The 16234-nt window shown below is 38.6% G+C and overlaps 1 protein-coding gene across 4 annotated transcripts in view; it reads right to left on the reverse strand.

Moving 5' to 3' along the window:
- Positions 1 to 16234, reverse strand: part of hlk (hulk) — a 369077-nt gene that overhangs the window by 135064 nt on the left and 217779 nt on the right. For all 4 annotated transcript variants that reach the window (XM_067136216.2, XM_068225214.1, XM_067136215.2 and 1 more), the window contains 4 exons: positions 15684 to 15866; positions 15472 to 15603; positions 15197 to 15385; positions 11106 to 11246 (listed from right to left, as the gene is read on the reverse strand). In XM_067136216.2, coding sequence (XP_066992317.1) covers positions 11106 to 11246; positions 15197 to 15385; positions 15472 to 15603; positions 15684 to 15866 — 645 coding nt within the window. The remainder of the gene's footprint in view (positions 1 to 11105; positions 11247 to 15196; positions 15386 to 15471; positions 15604 to 15683; positions 15867 to 16234) is intronic.

Raw genomic sequence — 16234 nt, forward strand, 5'->3', positions numbered from 1 at the left:
CCTTGCAATTTCCGGAAGGCTGGTACCCCACTTTCAATAAACCATTTGTTAGTTTGGTTTCTCAACGGATACCCGTCCGATATGGTTGCACCTCCGGCTCAGGTATCTACTTCATTGCAACCGTGGCAAGATCATATGGTTCACAGGGGAGGATATTAAGCTGATATTAAGTCGTCAATAGTCTGAGGATTTGCAGGTGATACTGCCATTATAAAGTAAAAATTAAAATTTTGCACAAATGACAGTTTGAGGACTCAGTGAGATTGGTTTGATTAATCTGTCCAAGTCAGTATGTAACCAGAATAACTCAAGTTTTACAGTCTTCAAAGAGGTCCAAGTTGTGTCTATTACAGACATCACCTATTGAATTAACATGGTAGCCTTCGGAGACCATCAAAAGGGCTTATAATTGATCCAACAATCAGGTTTGAAAGTTCTGAAACACAAGCCAATGAGAATAAGAAGTCAACCATCTCATTGTGTCAATGGGAATACCTAGCTGCCTGTGTGGATCAGCGGTAGAGTGTCAGCCTCCGGATCCCAAGATAGCAGGTTCAAACCCGGCAGAGGTAGTCGGATTTTTGAAGGGCGGAAAAAAGTCTATTCGACACTCCATGTCGTACGATGTTGGGAATACCGACTTATAAATTCCATTATTTCCCCATATTGGCATCAACACAACTAAGGTTAGGTTGAAGGAAGACTCCCACCTTCCAATACTGGTTTTTTTCTGCTACATGTTCCAGCTTAAAATCTTGTTACATTATTCATATCATCAGAACCAATATATAACCACCATTGCTGAAGTGGATCAGCTCAACTCCCAGTAAATAAACAAACTGAGATTAAATATGAAGTTCAAAAAAGAAATTTCCAGAACTATTTAAAGATCAGACAGATAATATGCACCATTTTTCTCTAAAAACCTCAAAAGTTTAAAACAAAAAATAAATGACAACGGTCTTATAATTACAAATGCCGATAAAGGTAATGTACAAGAAAGAATACCTAGAAACAAATGAAGCATTTTTTTCAAGCAACACCTTTACTAAAATAAAATAAAAAAAGACCTTACCAACTCTATCCAAAGAAAATTGAAACAGTTACTTAAGAACATTAATTTCATCCTTAATGATAATGAAATTTCTGGTTTAATTAGTATGAACCCAAGACTACCTTTAGCAAGAGATTTACCCAAAATACACAAACCTGACACACCCTTAAGGTCGATTATTAATTTCAAGAATAGTCCTACTTATAAAACCTCTAAATTTATTCACAGTTCCTTAACCCGGGAGTGGTGGCATGGGGTATTTTGTGACCTGGACAAATTTATTTTGTTAGATTGCACTTATTTTTTAACTTACAGACCTTGGCTGTCACATACCTCTTCACACATTCTTTGCCTTTTGTCTGAGATCAGTTGCATTCTAGGGAAAGCTCGTCATTGTTAGAGAGAGAGATTATTGTCACTTGGTGTAATAAAGTGACTCGTTAGACTCCGCGCCACCAGTCCCATTCTTCAGAAGTGCAACATGAACAATGTCTAGTGTACCCAGTGAGTTACTTGTGTAATCATGTTAGGAATTCATTTAGTCACTTCCTTATCACTGAAAAGTGTTATGAGGAGTATGAGGCAAGGGTGTCATCTCTTTTACTGACTGTGGACGAGGAAGAAGTTTTAGTGAGAGTGAGGATGAATTAGAAGTAGTAGACTCTAACAGTGATACGGGGCAGAGCACTAATGATGAAGTAGGAAATATTAGTGGTGATGATTTACCTTTCTCAACAGTTTTTGACCATAACAGGAAAGGATGGTGTTACAAAATTGACAAAAATTTCTCCTCCTGAAAACTCACGTACTCGAACCCACAACATTGCACTCATTTACTGTGAGTGATACTCACAGCAAGAAGTGCATTATCACCTGAAGAACCTTGAGGCATTATTTTCACGAATGATAATATGTTGCAACTCACTGTAAACTGTACGAACCTGGAAACTGAAAGAGTCAGAGGAAATTATAGCCTACTCACAAACAAATGATCACGATTTTATGGATTGTCATGAAGAGGATAATTATTTCCTGTAACATAATTATTTTGGAAGGACCTCTCCCTACCACTGCATGAATAGCATTATGTAGTTAGCAGAATCTGAGGTGGTCACCTGAATCGAGATAAGGTGTCTAATAAAGATTATTCCTGTGCATGACAAGTTTTTTACTGTTATAACATTCATATGCTGTGAAGCTAGTCAATATATGATATATGCATTTATTTTTGACAACACATCATGCTACTGAGTTCATGAGCCTAATACATCAATATCTGGTACATAAAAATACATAATTTTGTTATTAGAGAAACATAGTGGTCAGAAAGTACCCCATGCCACCTCTCACATTGCATCAACGAGCGCCACCTGTCTAGGGTTAAGAAAGCACAACACCTTGCAAAGTGGAACTACAATTAGAAATTCAATTGAATTCTGTAAAACTGCTAAGAACATAAAATTGAAACCATCTTTCACCTTGAATTCATTTGACATTACCAATATGTATTTCAGCATCCCAACAAAAGAGAGCTTTGACATAATCAAGAACAACTTAAGAGGACACACAAAAATCTTATTAACCATGAAATTGAAGAATTCATGCAACTTTTGGAATTCACCCTCAACAACAATAATTTTTCTTTCAATGATACAGTATACCAATGTACCAACAAAAATGTCTCCCTATGGGAGCCCCAGCATCAGGCATCTTAGCTGAAATTAATATGGATTAAGATACTCATATTGGAAGACATACCAAGGGAGTGGAAACAAAGCACCATCATCCTTCTGCACAAAAAAGGAGCCAAAGATGATATAAATAACAACAGACCTATCAACCTAATTGTAAATCTTTACAAACTCTTCATGAAGATCCTAACTAAGAGAATGACGAAGACACTAGACGAACAACAATCAGTGACATAAGCAGGATTTAGAACAAATTACAGTACCATACATAAGACCACCTACAGGCAGTGAATCAACTGATCGAAAAAACACAAGAATTCAATCTGGATGTCTATGAAGCATTTGTGGACTACAATAAAGCATTTGATAGAAATATCAAGATAGAAAGAGGAGTTAAGCAAGGTGACCCTCTCTCACCAAAATTATTCACATGCTTACTGGAGAATCAGTTCAGAAGACTAGATTGGCAAAAAAAAATATGGCACCAAAATAGATGGAGCAAGACTAACGCACTTACGGTTTGTAGACGACATCGTATTGGTGGCAGAGTCGGCAATGGAGCTAGAACAAATCATAATAGAATTAGACAACACCAGCAAAGAAGCGGGCCTGACAATGAACCCAAGAAAAGCAAAGTTGATGACCAATGCATTGGAAACTCCAGTTAGCATAAATGGAGAAATACTGGAATATGTAGAGGAATGTGTATACCTTGGCCAGAACATATCATTCTCAAACTGTTCAGAGAAAGAGGTCAAACGGTGAATAGGACAAGCATGGAAGAGGTTCTGGCCTCTAAAGTTCATACTGACAGACAAAACTCAGAAACTCACCCTTAAAGCAGAAGTCCTAGAAAAATGTGTGATACTGGTTGTACTATATGGATGCCAAACCTGGACACTAACACTAAAACAAAGGCAAATGATCCAGATATACCAGTGCAAAATGGAAAGAAAAATACTCCAGGTCTCCTTGAGAGACAGAATATGAAACGAAGATATACGAAGGAGAGCTGGCATGAAAGACGCTCTGACGACAGCCAATCAGCTAAAATGGAAATGGGGTGGATGAGTAGCGAGACTGGAGCAAAATCTGTGGACTTACAAAATGACAATGTGGGATCCCAGAGAAGGAAGACAGAATGTGGGCAGGTAAAAAACTAGATGGGCAGACTGGTTTGCGAGATGGGGAGGAAAACAATGGATAAGAAAAGCAAATATAAGGCATGAGTGGAAAGAGCTGGGAAAAATTGTGTGTAGAGATCACTAACCTTACGGGGTACACATTTGGTTCAAGCTCTGTGATAAGATAGGTCGATTAAGACACGTATTATATAAATTGTGCAACAGTGAAATATACAACGGTGCGCTTCCACAAAGAGGGAAACCTGAAAGTCACCTCTTTGATCACTCTGGGATAAAACAGTAAAAGTGCCAATACAAAAAGAGGTTTTTATGAAGCGGTTGATATAAATTTATAATCCTCGCGTACACTGCGGAAAGAACCTGCACAGGTGTAAAGTATGTTGAAGTACGTTCTCAGGACAGGGGCGAAGTATACAACATACAATTGTATACGCCAACGAAGAGGATATCGTGATGGTCATCTTCTGATCACTCGGGAAAGTAGCAAGACTGTTGTCAAACAGACATTAAGACATTTGCATGAAGTAGTGTTTTGCTAACTCAGCACGGAACGCATAGGAAAAGGAGGATATGCACATGTAATGTATGTCAAGAGACTTTCAACGGAGCATAAGCTCGGGAACTTACAAAAAACATGTACAACATTCGGAGAAGAAGCTATGGAAGAACGAAGAGTGCAAGGTTTCGCTTTCATGAAGAAGGAATCTAAATCCTCCCTGGGAAAAAAGTGTACAAGTGTCAATAATATAACAGTGCGTTTTTGCAAATTTTATATCTCGAAAAATACAATTGCATTCGCTCAGGGGTGAGACTACACAAATGTGCAATATGCAGTAGTATATTTTCATGAAATAAACTAGGAATTAACCAACATAATAATGCTCTTCAGGACCTGCTCACCTGATGAGTTGAACTGAGCACTGTCCCTGCATTGCAGGAGGCCATAGCCCTTAGGGGATTCACATGGCTAATTTATTTATGTATTTATTTAGAGAAACAAAAAATTCTAAACAATGAAAAAGGTATTGTTGTCTGGCTAAGGTTTGTTGATGACATTTTTTGTAATTGTAGATGAACAAATCAATAGTAGTGCCAATTTGATAGACCAAATCAATACTTTAGACCCTTTTATAAAATTTACATTAAAAACTGAGAATAACAATAAACTCAATTTTCTGGACCTCTCAAAGCATAAATACTATACGGAAAGATTCACATCACCATGAAGCATGTAAAAGAAGTTCTTTTATAAGCATGTTGAATAGAGCTTATAATGTTCCCTTGTCTAAGAATGATTTTCAGAAAGAAATTAGCCTTATTTACAAAATAGCAATAACTAATGGTTATAAAAATAAATCTACATTGATAGATTAATAAACAAAATAAAAAGTAAACCTCAAACATTGCTAAAAAGAGAACGTGAAAAGAAAAACTTTGCCAGCCTCACCTACAACAACGGAAATATTTATCAAATCACTAACATCTGCAAGAGATTTAGTTTCAATATAGCCTTTTGTATCAGTAATAATAACTAACATCTAATATTCAATCACCATAGTGTTGCGAGTAATAATAGATTTTTAAATTCGGTAAATTCGGGGATACATAAACTCAAGTGTGTAGACTGTGCTATTTCTTATGTTGGACAAAGAAGACGAAATTTCCTAGCAAGATACCAGGAACATGAAAATGCTGAAAAATACAAGACATATTCAGGCATGAGCTTACACAAGACCAAATATAATCATAATTTTACTTCAATAGAAAGAGACTTAACCATTTTCCAAAATTTAAATAAGCCTCAACTGAGGAATATTTTAGAAAACATTTATATTGAGATTGATCAGAAACAAAACCCTAGTCAGAAAGTAAATGAAATAACTGATAATATAAATATACTGATAAAAGAGGCTTCCAATCTAGATTTATGCAGGTAGGCCATCATAAAGGATCCGGATAAATATCCCATACGTCTCCCTCCCGTTGGATTCACTCCTCATGACATTTCCCTTTCTCCTCCATTTCCCCTCTTTTGCCTTGTGCTCTTCTCACAGCTCCTCTCAGTTAGCTGACGATGTAAGTGAAGAAATAAACATAGCGGGATTGGCCAGGAGGTAAGCATTTTGATTGCTCCTTTGACACTCCATCACCATATATTCACGCAAGGTTTTTTTTTTTTAAAACAATTTTCCTTTCCTTTTATTACAGACTCCCTTCAACATCTTAAAACTTTGTAACAAAAACTGAAGCTCACCTTTGGTTATTTTTAAGGAGTTTCCCCCGGTCATCATACTTCAAATTTTACATTTAAAACATTTTAAGTCTATCCTCAAGATATTTAAAGTAGGTACATATTTCTCCAGCATTTTCAAGAAAGAAGATCCCTTACATATGGATTTTATCTCAAGCTTGAACATTGACTTGTTGAGCGTTTTGGCTCAACATGAAGGAACATTTTATCTCATCATCATCATCATCATCATCATAAATGTTTTTATTTCATTTGTGCCAATTTTTGTACTCTTTTTTAAACTGAAAATGTTCTGCATTAGAAATGGAACATACTTTTCTAAATAATGTAACAAGATTTTAAGCTGGAATATGTTACATAGACTAGTAGTAAAAAAACAAATAAGTATTGGAAGGTGGGATTCTTCCTTCAACCTAACATTAGATGGGAGTACCAGTTGGATGATGTTGATGTCACTGGATTAACAGTTGACTCAAGAGGAACAATTCCTCTCCTTTTCGTCAAATGCTACAAGTTTTCTCAACCTCAATCGGACTTCAATAAGAGAAATTACAGTGACTACATTGAAGTATTTCTTTGAAAATCTGAAGAACATTTACTCTGAAACCTTTTAAACAAATCACATAATCATCATCATGTCCTCTTTTCCTCATCCAACACTGTGTTGGAGAATTAAAGCATAAGTGCTAGACTCAGCTATGGGCACCATGGTTACCCATCTACGGTCCCTATTTGAGAGCCCTTGTGGTCCCTTTTCAGTCATCTCTTAAGGCAAGCAGGGGGTATCGTGGATGTATTATACAGTGCTCTCCCAGAGGGGATATTTTATCTTATCATACATACATCTTCATTACAGTCTGTTATGCTTCTGTTTTGCCATTTGCAGAGGTTCAGGTTTGATTCACAGCCCTGTCAGAGATTTGAAGACTGGTAAGTGGGTGGTATGTGTGCATACAGCTTACCTCTGTCAGAGATGTCTCTGGAAAGGTGGTGGTGGTGGTGGTGGTGGAGGTGGTGATTATTGTTTTAAGAAGTACAACTAGTCAACTATCCTCCATTAACACTATTCAGAGGAAAAAACTGGAAGCGATCTGACACTTAAAAAAATGAAGATATCAGCTAAAGGAAGGGAAGGACCACAAAGGGTGTGAAAATAAAGGGCTTCCTAGTCCTTGGAACTTAATAGTTTTAAAGTGGGAAAAGAACAAGAGTTGAGCAAGGAAGGTCAGATAAGATAGATGAAAGTGAGAAGCCTGGCAAGTAAGTGAAAGTAATGTTAGCACTAAGATAAAAGGCCCTGTGGTCACCCACTCTCACTCCCAAGTTGACAGACTCTGGGGCCCCTTTCAGTCACCTCTTTACGACAGGTATTGGATACTGTGGGTGTTATTATATTGCCCCCACCCACAGGAGGATCTATGGTAAGAAAATAAAAGGACATTTCAGTGTTAGTCTGTAAAATATCAGTCAAAAGTTTTCTTATTTTAATGGATTTCCCACAGCATTTCAGGGTCCAAAACTTGGCACACCCATCTCCATTAGGTCCTGTGCAGGTCTGACACCAACGATCTTCATGTCTTCCTTGAGACAGTTTCCTCCTGGGTTGTACAAGACAGCTGTCTCTTCTTACAACATGTGTGTATCATATGAGGCAAGCTTCTCACATCTTGTCTGGAACTGGTGCAACTCCCATCCATTGTCTGATATGGTCCTGTCTGACCTGGCTGAGTTTTGTACGTCCAACGACCAACGGAGCATTTTCATTTACATTCCATGGAGGGCTTGCTCATGTGCTACTGAGGCTGGTCAGCATTTTGAACCATAGACAGCAGCAGGTCTTACGAAAGTTATATACTTGTCCCTTGAGAACTCTGATGAGTTGCTGCCATTTCAACCATGCTGAGTTTACTCCAGCTTGAGCATTGACCTCTCAAGCGTAACATTGTAATACCCTGGGCTGTGCCCATTGCATGCTTTATTTCTAGCCTACTGCCAATGCTGAGTGTGGTATCATATGAATAATGTCCAAAGGAGGAGGTAAAAATGATCAAAAACATGCAATCACAATAACACACTACATAATATTAAAAACCATATTATAAACATGCTAAACTCGGTATCCCTGGACAGCTGTATGTCAATACTGGGACTTGATGCTATAGTCTATCCCATGCATTTTCATTTCTTAGTCTATTATCATGAATTAAGTCATCAGCAACACTGTATTCACTGGAATTTATAGTGGACTCATTTTCTTTATCGCTGTCACAACTTGAATTATTTTCACAGCCACTATTAACGAGTACATGAACTATTTCTGTGTCAGCAATAACTTCACCAGGACCTCCCATGTTCACAAATAAACTCAAAACATGTGTGCAGTGTTCTAAAATATAAAATGACTGTAAAGGTACACAACATCTCTCAGCATTAACAGCTCTGAGTGTGGCTGAAAGCTGCCTCTTTCTGCTATCTTTTGAAAAAGGCAATTACTGTTAAAAAATCCATGTAGTGGGCATTTCAAATCCCATGGCATACACACTGTGACCGTAACAGACCAGTGGGGTTAAGAGGTGTTTCATCATTTAAGCTGACATAGGAGCCAAGGTATTTAAATGGGGTAGTTTTAATGAGATCTTTATATATATATATATATAATTGATTTAATAATTTTCAACAATACTGCATATCACTTCAAGAAAAAACAAATTGTTACGTATTTTGTTTCTTCTATTTTATGTTACAGTACATTGGCGATTCTGTAGGGAATCTCTGCTTAACGAAAACTTCTGCGCATCAACTAGTTATGCTTTCCATCCAATATTTTCATCATCAACTCAAATAATCTCCAAATGTTATACCTAATGAATAACATCTGTGTGAAAATGTCAAATTTTCCCACTCTGTTCTGCACTTACTTATACAGCGCTTCACCTACTGAGGTATATTTAAGACATGGTGACTGCCAGTTCAACTTTCTTCAAAGATGGCAGCATGATAGCCACTCCATGCATTATATTCTAGCTTGTTGGCGCAGCTCACTGGTGGTTCCCCAAAAGTGATTGATAATGAAGGCGGAGTTCCTGCTGGACAATAAACCGTAATTGTGACATCCTGGTACAGAATTTGGACCTATGGACATAGACTTCTAGGACTTCATGTGCTCGGAGTGCCCTCCAGATAAGTTCTTGCGACAACCTATCGAAAGCTTTCTTCAGGTCCAGAAATGCCAGATGTAGAGATTTGGTCTTCTCTCTATGAGTAGGTGCGCTGCATGGATCACATCCATTGTACTAAGCCCCTTGATATAGACATAATGGTTTGGAAAGGTATGAGCAAAGTTGCATAGTTGTCTGTCAATTCCCTATGGGAATCAACATCTGTATTATCCATAACTCTCTCAAAGACTTTTAACAAATTACAGAGTAGGCAGATTGAGCCATAGTTGGAGCATTCACCAATGTCACATTTACCCTTCCAGATAGGTATGGTAGTGCTTGAAAGGCAGAGATAGGGAAGTCATCTTCATCAATAACATGTAGGAGAAGGGAAGGAGACATACAGGTGGACTGAGGGACAAGTGGCTGAAAGATGTAAAGAAGAGCATCGAGGCAAGAGAAGGGAACTGGGCAAGTGACAGAAGAGAAGTGGTGGATGGAGAGCCTTATGTTCCAAGCAGACCAGTCTGTGGTTGGAAACTGCTCCAGATATTGAGGAATGCAATTAGAAAGGGGCACAAAGTCTTCAGCTCCGACTCAGCTGAGAATCTCCCAGACTTCAGATGGTATGGCATAATATGGTATGAAAAATGGCAAAGCAGCTGGACCAGAATACCAATCAGAAGTAATAATACAAAATTAGCTTTGGTGATGCAAATGCACTGGCCACTGTTAGATGAAGGGTCAGGGATAAAAAACAGGTACACAAATTTTTGTCATAATTGAGTTAATGGTTATATACTGGCCATTGGATCAAGCTTAATTCAATTTACTGCATTTTGTATTTCAATTATTCAAAGCATATGATTTTGTAACATTCCATTTTTTTCACCCAGTAGTGTTTTGGAATTAAAATTTAATTTTCTGATTTCTGAAGGAAGTTGATTTACCTGAGATTTTTCTTGCTGACTCTTATCAGAAGGTGCAAGATGTTGCTATACATTGGTCTATTGGGAATAACCAATACTGGGCGAGGGAGCTGGCACAGGGGCTAATGTGCAAGATGGCCACTATACATTAGTCTTATGGGAATAACTGATACTGGGTGAGGGAACTGGCACAGGGGCTAATGTGCAAGATGGCCACTATACATTGGTCTTATGGAAATAACTGGATGAGGGAGCTGGCATAGGGCACATGTACAAGATGGCCACTATATATTGGTCTTATGGGAATAACTGGGCGAGGGAGCTGGCATAGGGCACATGTACCAGATGGCCACTATATATTGGTCTTATGGGAATAACCGATACTGGGTAAGGGAGCTAGCACAGGGGCTAATGTGCAAGATGGCCACTATACATTGGTCTTATGGGAATAAACGATACTGGGCAAGAGAGCTGGCACAAGGGCTAATGTGCAAAATGGCTGCTATATGTTGGTATTATGGCAATAACCAACACTGGGCAAGGAAACTGGCACAGGGGCTAATGTGCGAGATGGCTCCTATACATTGGTCTTATGTGAATAGCCGATACTGGGCGAGGTAGCTCGCACAGGGACTAATGTGCAAGATGGCTGCTATACGTTGGTATTATGGGAATAACTGACACTGGGCGAGAAAGCTGGCACAGGGGCTAATGTGCAATGTGGCCACTATACATTGGTCTTATGGGAATAACCGATACTGGGTGAGAAAGGTGGCACAGGGGCTAAGGTGCAAGATGGCCGCTATACGTTCGTATTATGGGAATAACCGACACTGGGTGAGGGAGCTGGCACAGGGGCTAATATCATGATACTCACAGAAGAAGACAACAACATGACTGTTGTCCTTGAGGATCTTCTCCAACATGCGAATATTAACTTCTTCAATACGGCCAGGGATTTCCAAAGTGTCCTCATCTGTCAACCAGGAAAGGACTTCATCTTCATCATCAAGGTCACCTGCAACAATACAAATATGACACATTAGCATAGCAGCCATACTTGGCAACGTTACCAATAAACAATTAACTCAAGGATAGAGATATAAGTAAGGAAGTTTTTGAAGTTGTTAAACAAGATACTTGAAAAGAACCATTTGTCTATCAAAATTCTCCTCCCATCGCTTGGTGCACATTCTAGGGTAGAGATCACAGTTTTAACAAGAAACACAGCAATGTACAGGAAAATATACCTTACGAAGAAAAAGAACAGTCTTCCAAGTATCATGGCGTATAATGAAGTAATCGCTATTGGTTCATGTTCGTTTCCGAGAATACAATATCTCCTGCTCACAATCCATTTGTACTCAATGTTTGTGCTTGTACTTCTGATGACTGAACAAGCCAATTCTACTGTGAAACATTTGTGCACATAGATTGCACTCGATGGGTGGGGGATGACAAAGCTGCATCTGATAGAGTATGCGTATCTGTCATTTAAACTTCTCTTGCCTGCAGTGCTCTTGCTCAAGCAGTTCCCAGGTTAGAGGGTTGATATTTGAAAATTTCATGGTTCATTTAAGCTGATCACTTCAAAGGGACACCACCATGGGGTCTTGTGCCTGAGGAAAGTTCATCATACAGGAAGCCTGGTTTCGCTTGTACAGCAGACATACCCACTCCACTGAAGCTGATGGCCAAAGAGAGAGGATCCTCCACTGTTCATGCACACTTTCTGAAGAACTGCAAGACTGAAGACGTAGTCATACCATTTGATATTCAAGATGGAAGGAAGTTTTTGTTAACGAAAATGCTCACTTTTCTTAAACCGACCAGCCGACCGACCGACTGACCAAGTCTTAAGTTTGAGTATCCATTTTGACTCATGCCCTATTCATACACACAGATTTTTAACACTAGAACAGCGCAAGGTGTGAAAATGACACTCACCTTCAATTTTTCTTTAATAACATGTGCATTCTTGTATCATTTTTCTTCAAATATCTTGACTTATCATCATTTTTCATCCCATTTATGGTGATGTATTGCACCCAGCAAAATATTTACATTTTCATTGATTTCTGATATGACATATCCTGGACAGTGGGAGGGGTCATTTTGACTCTTGTACAATATTCCTTATTACAGCAGTTTGCATTGTCAGACAACAGTGTGTATACGGCCGTTATTATTAGTATTGTTGAGCTCTTACTGTCAGATGAGCTGGGCTGAGAGGCTCAGACGGTTGAGGCGCTGGTCTTCTGACTCCAACATGGCAGGTTGGATCCTGGCTCAATTTGGTGGTATTTGAAGGTGCTCAAATACGTCAGCCTTGTGTCTGTAGATTTACTGGCATGTAAAAGGACTCCTGCGGGACAAAATTCTGGCACCTCGGTGTCTCCAAAAACCGTAAAAGAGTAGTTAGTGGGACGTAAAGCAAATAATATTATTACTATCAGATGAGTGTTCCAGTTAGTGGGATTATTGTATTCATCTCATCATTTAGAAAGTGTTCTTCCTACAAGCATGTCGTGCTACGATCATCTTTCTGCTGACGAGGTGTCTCGTATGCTAGAAAATTCAGACGATGAGTCTGAAGGTCAACTTTCCAATTCAGATGGTGATTTTTTGCTTGAGACAAGAGAGACAAGTGAAGATGAAGGTCACGAGACAGAGGATGAATTATCCACAGGAGAAGTTGAAAATGCTAATCTGTCTCCGAACTCACCCCGAATGTCTCAGTCTCAGTTAGGTGTTTCATCAGTAAAGATGGTTGCCCAAGACGGAACCGAGTGGGAGGTCCTGGATTCAAACTCTTCAACTAGAAGGCGGGCTTCAGTGAACATCCTGAGGGAGCAGGGAGGTCCCACAACATATTCCTTCCACCGAGTTTACGACTCGGCCATTAGTGCCTTTCGTCTCCTCTTTGATGAATCAATGCTTCATCTAATGAAATGACACACAGAATCAAATGCTCAGAAAGAACTTCCCAGACTGGACCGTGTTGCTCGAGGAGTTGGAGGCTATGATTGCCATCATGTACACCCACGGTGTCCTGTGTTCGAAAAGTGTGTCTGTGGATGAACTATGGTTGCGTTCTTGTGGATAGCAATTCATGAAGGACACAATGTCAAGAGATAGATTTAGAGAGCTTCTCAGATTCCTCCGTTTTGATGAGAAATCAACCCAAGCTGAACACCTGCCAGTTAACAGGTTCGCTCTTGTCTCTGAAATTTGGTACAAATTTGTAGAAAATGGTATTCACTGCTACCGCCCGAGTGAAAATATTACAGGTGATGAACAATTACTTCCCAGCAAAACCAGGTGCAGGTTTACCCAATTTATGACAAACAAGCATGAGTGGTCGACCAAATGTCCCGTAATTATATCACCAAGGGAGCATGCAGGAGGTGGCCAATGCATGTCTTTTACAATATCCTGGACCTAACAGCTATCAATGCTTGGGTCAAGTACAAGCAAGTAATGGGTAGGAAGATAAAGCAGAAGAAGTTCATCCTGCAGCTGGCAAGTGAACTAACAAGACGGCACGAGCAAGGGCAACAACAACAAGAGGAGGAGGCTGGGGACCGTATCCATCTAGAAAGCGGAAGAAGTGCCAAGTTGGTCTGTGTAAAGGCAACAAGTCTAGCGATGCCTGCAGCAAGTGCCTCAAAGCAATGTGCGGAAAATGTGCATGAAAAGTAGAAGTTGTGTGTGAAAATGTGATTTTTAAGAAAATGTATAATTGTTGCAATGTGGACGATTGACTGCGAAAATGTGTTCAATTGATTAATTTTGTGAAAACTCTTTAGAAAAACAGAAACATGGTGCAGTTGTTTGTGATTATTCATGTGTCCATTAGTAACATAAAAGGTACATACACGAATGTCATGTCCTTATGTGTAATATAAAGTTGTGGAAACCCAGAAGAAGAAAATACATGTTTTATTGTGTTCTATTTTGAACGTTTCCAAGCATTTCTTATGATAGGCCAAAATGACCCCTTACTGCTGTTCTAGGAATGTCAGATTCTTTGCCGTTCTAATGTTAAATCATGAACAATATAATTGTAAAGTTGGATTACAATAAGTTTCAACTTATGTCAATTCAAGTGTGTAACAATCGATACCGATACCTACAATAAGAAATGGTAAAACATGAGCTGCTGATAGCAAGATGACAAACATAATATTTCTTTAGCCTATTCTCATAAAATGATTTTGAGAGTGTATTATAGTTATTTTTTCAAGTTTATAAGAAGTGACAATGATTCTTCAAGATTTTGGTTAAACATTTTAAGTACCGGTAAACAAAACAAAACAAAAAAAAAAAAAAAGAACAAAAAAAAAACAAAAAAAAAATTATGACTATAATAGTTTTAATTGAATGTGAATGACTGTTATACTTAGGTCACAACCATTTGACACAATATACAAGAAAATTGTATTTAACCATGTTTTCTTAAAAATTGCATAATTTTAAGCTTGCTAATGACAAACCAATATTCCTAATTAGCCTTAAGATTCTAAAAGTGACTGAAGATGCTCAGAAAATGAGCGAAACATGTACCATGTTTTAATAATTTAGCAATAAAATAAGGATAAAATTCTAATTTTGTAAGCTAGTTGAGTACGGTACGGTATTGAATAGGTGGGATAATAAATTTGGTTTTTTTACTTTCATTTGATCTTCAATATGGGTTTTAAAATGAGAATAGTCACTTGCAATAATAAACAGTACCCGGGAAACTGGAACTGTACAATGATAATGATGATGATGATGACACAGTCTAAAGTGGTTGTACAGTTATCATTTCCAAAGATACTCAGTCTACAATGTTTGTGTAGTAATTATTTGTGATTATACGTAGTGTAAGGTGGTTGTGCAATTATCACTTGTAACGATACATGATGTACTCAGTATAAAGTATGGTACAGGTACAGTATTTACTTGAAATGATTCTCCACTTACCTTTGTAAACCAAGGGCTCCTTGTTGCGGAAAAGCACTAGGGTTGGGAAGGTCCTGATGCCATGTTTCTTTGCAATGGCAGCATCCTCTGTTGTAACAAAAATTATGCCGGCCTCATCGAGCTCATCATCTATGTTCTCAAGTTCATCGAGGATGTTGTCGCATTCCTCTCCCTCCTCACATTTGCCACCTGTCAAGGACAGTAGAAGATCCAAGTATATTTCTTTAACAACATGCTATGTGTAGAGCTAAGATGACAACTACTCTAATACTTACTGAAATAAACAACCACATACTCGTGTTCTTCAATAAGATCCTCCAAGATCTCATCTGTGACCTCTTCAATAGTTGATGTTGTTTTCTGTACAATGAGCCACTGCAGGAGTTCTTCTTCGTTCATGAGGTCACCTGCAAAACCCGTATGTTACTTCCTCAGCCTGTTAATATCACTTTAAAAATTCACATCCAATGAACATTAAGTTTGTTACCTTCATACAGTGCAGGAATCTTGTCCTCAAAGTACACGAGGGTAGGTAAGTGGTCAATGCCATACTCCTTGGCTTCAGCATCGTTATCTATACGTACAATAACAATTCCCTCCTTTTCCAGTTCATCATCAATATTCTCCAGTTCATTGAGCACTCTGATGTCTTGTTTGTCATCTCTGTCATCTAAAACAATAAAACAAAGAGGTTCACAGTTCCTGCCAGAGCAACAGTCTAAATCAAGCCAACACACAGGATGATGTTACAAACTTTCAGGGATGATTGAGGATGGCAAATGGATCAATTCGAGATAAGGAACCATATTCTGGAAACAATCGAGTCAAAAGAAAAATTCTACTCATTTAAGTCCATTCATTTGCAGAAGTTTCACAAGCTGCTCCATTTATAACAAATCTTTGAAATGGTGTCCCGCTGCATCATCGCACAAAGTTCTGTTGTCCCTGTTCAACTATCCCGGTGTTGTTTGAATAGTGTCGCAGGCAATGAGAATTCTTGCCAAGAGATCCTCTTCAGTCTCAACAGGTGTCTCATAC

Source organism: Anabrus simplex, chromosome 1 (genome assembly GCF_040414725.1).
Source record: "Anabrus simplex isolate iqAnaSimp1 chromosome 1, ASM4041472v1, whole genome shotgun sequence".
Lineage (NCBI taxonomy): Eukaryota > Metazoa > Arthropoda > Insecta > Orthoptera > Tettigoniidae > Anabrus > Anabrus simplex.